Source organism: Penaeus monodon, chromosome 17, assembly GCF_015228065.2.
Source record: "Penaeus monodon isolate SGIC_2016 chromosome 17, NSTDA_Pmon_1, whole genome shotgun sequence".
NCBI lineage: Eukaryota > Metazoa > Arthropoda > Malacostraca > Decapoda > Penaeidae > Penaeus > Penaeus monodon.
Window position 1 is genome coordinate 23,156,908 of NC_051402.1, and position 4,906 is coordinate 23,161,813.

A 4,906-nucleotide genomic window follows, 5' to 3' on the forward strand; every position below is an offset into this window, starting at 1 on the left:
AAAGCAATCGCAGTGCTAAGTGATTACCGTTGCCTAAGTGACATCGTGAGGGCAGTGAGGATGTCATCCGTTATAATGAGATGATGTTGGAAATGAATAGTTATAGTGATGGTTGCTGGAACAGAGATATGATTAATACCAATAATGGCATTGTCTCCTTTACTTTTACTTTAACTAATATTGCTAATGCTAATGAGAAGGAAGAATAACAGCAAACAACGATATTAATAATGATGATGATGTTAGATTAGAAATAAGGAAAACAATATTGATAATAATCATAATGATAATAATATTGGTGAAAATAATAATGTTCATAATGATTATGCTAATGATAAGAATGACAGTGAAAACTAGAAGAGGAAGAGGAATTATACATGTAATAGATAATAATAATGGTAATGATTATGATAATGATGATGATGATGGTTAAAACAACAAGGAAAAATGATGATAATGATTATGATAATAATAATGAAAATGATTACAACAATAACAATAATAATAATGATGATAATGATAATGATAATAACAATAATAGCATCAATAATGATAATAATAGTAGAAGTAAGTATAATGAGAAAGGGATAAAGGTGAGGATGAGGGTAAAGATAAGGGGCATGATGATGGTGCTCATAATGAAAAATAATTATAATAATCAGGATCATAACAATAATGATAACGATAATAGTAATAGTAATGATAATGGTAACAATAATTATAAAATAATTACAAAAATCGTGAATTAATAATAATAATAAAAATAATAATGATATATTAATATCTTTGCAATCCTTATCAGTATTTCAATTAGTATCACCACTCTTATTTTTATCTTAATCATTATTATCCTTATCATAAATGTTATTGTTATTATCATTAATGTCTCCATTAATATAATTATGATTATTATTATTATTATCACTATTATTATTATTATTATTATTATTATCATTATTATTATTATTATCATTATTATTTCTATCATTATTTTCATTACCATAACTATAATCTCCTAATTTTCTTTATGATATCATTACAGTTATTACTCGTATCATTTATATTATCATTATCTTTATCATCCTCATTCTTGTTATTAGTATCATCATTATCATTTTGCTTTTATTATTGTTATTATTATTATTATTACTATTGTTATCATTATTATTATTATTGATATCATCATCATTATTATTATCATTATTATCATTACTATTACTATTACTATTATCAACATCATATAATTGTTATTATAATTATCTTTATCATCATTATTATCATTTTTACCACCATCATTATAATATTCATTATTGTTGTTGTTTTCACTATCATTATCATCATTATGATGGTGATTTTCCTTATCATCAATATTGATATTATCAATAACAAGTTTAAGTAGGAGTAATAATGCTGAAATAATAATAATAAAAAACAATATTGTCAATAATTATAATACTGATAATGACAATAATAAATATAATATAATTATAAAGCTGATAACGAAAATAAAAAATACAAAAATCACATAAAATTATCGAACGTCATAAAATCAGTTTAGTTCGTAAAAAGTAAAAATATATACAATATGAATTTAATAAAATTCATGATTATAAATATATTTCAATTAATATATATTAATCAGTAGTAATGACACATCATTATAGAAAATAATGGCAAATCCCTTTCCTATTTTTAGTGATAAGAATCTTAGAAGGGAATTTGAAAGAGATCTTGGAGTTAAATGAATTGATGGAGAGGAGAAAAGGAAAGGAAAGGAAAGGAAGGGGGGGGGGGGGAAGAGGAGGAACGAGCATAGCGAGGAGAGAGGATAAAATAAATGAAAATGCGACTTCAAAAAATAAGAAAGGTGAAGGGTGAAGGAGGATTTTTTTTTTTACTTTATAGAAAGAAAGGACTGATATACAGAAATGAAAGAAGGCGATTAGAGAGAAAAAGGTTGAAGAAAGGTCAAGGAAAATGACGGGAAAAAGAAATTATTCTTCAATAAAGACGAGAAGGAGGGGGCAATAGCGAGAAAGAAGTAAAAAAGTAATAGAAAAGGGAGCAAAGAGGAAAATAAAATTAAACAAAAATACGACGAAATGCCCAGCCGAAGAGAAGACATAAGATACACACCGACTGAATAAATAGAAGAAAATTGAATAACAGGGGGTCTAGGGTGGAGTAAAGAGAATACCGAAAAAGGGGGAGATGACTGGCGTAAAGAAGAGGGGTAAATCGAATGAATAAGGAAGCATTGGAGTCAAGGAAAATAGATTTGGAAAAAAAGGAAAGGGAAAGTGAAGAAGAGACTAGGAGAAGAAATCGGAATATATGGGAAAGAGAGACAGGATGAAGAATTAGAGTTAATGTTGTAAAGAAGAAGAGGCGTGGAGTAAATTAGAGGAAAGGGAGAGGAAGGGTATTTTCGAGAAGGAGAGACGGAGTGAGAAGGTAGAATGAAATACAAAAGTAGAGAACTCGATGTATAGGTAAAAGACGAGAGTAAAAAGTACAACAGAAGAGGGAAAATGAAATTAAATGGGGAGCAATAAATAGGGAATAATAATTAGGCTAATAAGAATAAAACCAAGGCTTGTGAGGAAATATAAAAGTAAAAGGAGAGGAATAACGAGATAGGAGAAGAAGGAGATCATGAAAAGAAATACGGAATAATACTGGGGAGAAAATGAGATGGAGAAGATTAAGAGGAAATAAGAAAAAAAAAAAAACAGCAGAAATGATAAAAATGATGGATATATAAAAAGGAGAAGGCAAAGCCAAGAGGGTCCGAACACCGATTAAAAAAAAGAAAAAAACAATCCCAAACGCGACGCAACAGGAAGAATAAGAAAAAAGAAAGAAGGATAGATTTTCCATATAAAATATTCACGCGCCCATAAGTGTTGATCGAGCTTCTAAAGGACTTTTTATGCTCTGGTACGGGCCGCCTCCACTTCCCCCGGCGGCTACATGGCCGAGGGAAAGAGACGTGTGTGAGCACTTGTATGCACACATATGTACGCAAAGATACTTATACTTTATTCTTCGGTGTGTGTGTGGGTGTGCGTTTATTGTGTCGTTGTAGATGTTGATATTGATGTTGGTATGTTCGTATGTGGATATTCATACACACTTATATGAATATATTTATACATACATACATATAGACACGCACGCACGTGCGCTCACACACACACACACACCACACCAAAACACCTACCCAAACACACCACACACACACCACACACAAACACCCACACACACACACACACAACCACAACACACACACACACAAACCACACACACACACCCCCCCACACCACACACATTTATTTATATATATCTATATATATAATATATAAATATTAATAATATATATATCTATATATATAATCTTTTTATAAAATTTAAATATAATAAAATATATATATATATATAATATATATAAAATTATATATATATTAATATATATATTGTATATAATATATTATATATATTATATATATAATATATATATATATATATATATATACAATATATAAATATAAATAATATATATATATATATATATATATTTTATATATATATATATATATTTTTATATATATTAATATATATATTATAATATATATATATATATATATTTAATATATATATATATATATCATATATAATCTATGTTAAAATGTATTATATATATATTATATATATATATATATATATATATAATATATTAAAATATATATATATATATTATATATATAAAATATATTTTATATAATATATATATATATATATATATATATATATATATATATATATATACATATATATAAAAGCATTGCAAATGCATAAGTAGAGAGGGAAAAGCCACAGGCTTAGACAGGCACATAGCCCCCCCCCCTCCGCCTCGACCGCGGGAAGGGCGATGAAGTACCTTCATCCGGGACGTAGAGGTTGAGGTAGAGGCAGTCCTCGCTCTGCCGCCGCAGCGCCGGCAGATACCTCCGGATGGCCTGGAGGCGGCCTCGCGACAGCCTCCCGAGGGCGGCCGTCTCATTGCTGACGTCGGGCAGGCGCTGGGGGCACGCCGGCCCAAAGCTGGTGGCCTCGTGCACACCCACCCACTGGGACAGCGTGCGGGTGGGGCTGAAGCGGTTGGCCCCCACGGGCGGGGTAGCGTAGGGAACGCCCAGGTACGTGGCAACCCGCAGCCCGTACCCGCTCACGCTCTGGTAGAAACCACGCAGCTGCCCGTACTTGGTGGTGATGATGGGCGTCGCGGGGGGCGGCTCCGGGGCTATAGTCACGCCCACAGATGCAATGGACATTTGCCACAAGCACGCCCACGCCGGCGCCACCAGACCCTCATGTTTTCATGGGATCAAAGGGTTTTCTTCAAACCGACTTTGTCACAGCATCACCATCGCTCCCTCATAACGCTTCGCTCGAGACACTCCGGGAGGCGGGTGAGGAGGTGCGGGTGGAAGTTGCAGGATCAGCTGATGGGCGGTAATACTTTATCTATATTTCCGATTTCTGCTCTCCACTTTCACGAACAACGATGCGCCATATTCCGAATTAATCCTCAAGGCGCAAAGAGAGTGAGCTGAAGCCGACCCTGCTTGAGTAAACCCGAAATATCTCGCCTGAGGAGACTCTCCTACGAACAACAGGCCGAAACAAGCACCTCAGACGCCGAGAGCACCGAGGAGAGCGCGGAAGACGACGTACTTTTTCCCGCCCTTTACGACGGCCAAAGCCACACTGATGACCCTGCGGACTGCGAGGCTGTGACTGGGTAGGAGGGGGAGGGGACGGGTTTTTAGCATCAGTCCCCCCTCTCTCTCTCTCCCTTCTCCTCTCCTCTCTCTCTCTCCCCTTCTCCCTTTTCTCTCCCCCC

The 4,906-nt window shown here is 33.9% G+C and overlaps 1 protein-coding gene across 1 annotated transcript in view; it reads right to left on the minus strand.

Moving 5' to 3' along the window:
- LOC119583313 (neuroligin 4-like) overlaps positions 1-4,349 on the minus strand; it is a 16,411-nt gene extending 12,062 nt beyond the window's left edge. The window contains exon 1 of the mRNA XM_037931785.1: positions 3,941-4,349. Coding sequence (XP_037787713.1) covers positions 3,941-4,334 — 394 coding nt within the window. The 5' untranslated portion in view covers positions 4,335-4,349. The remainder of the gene's footprint in view (positions 1-3,940) is intronic.
- Positions 4,350-4,906: the final 557 nt, after the last annotated feature.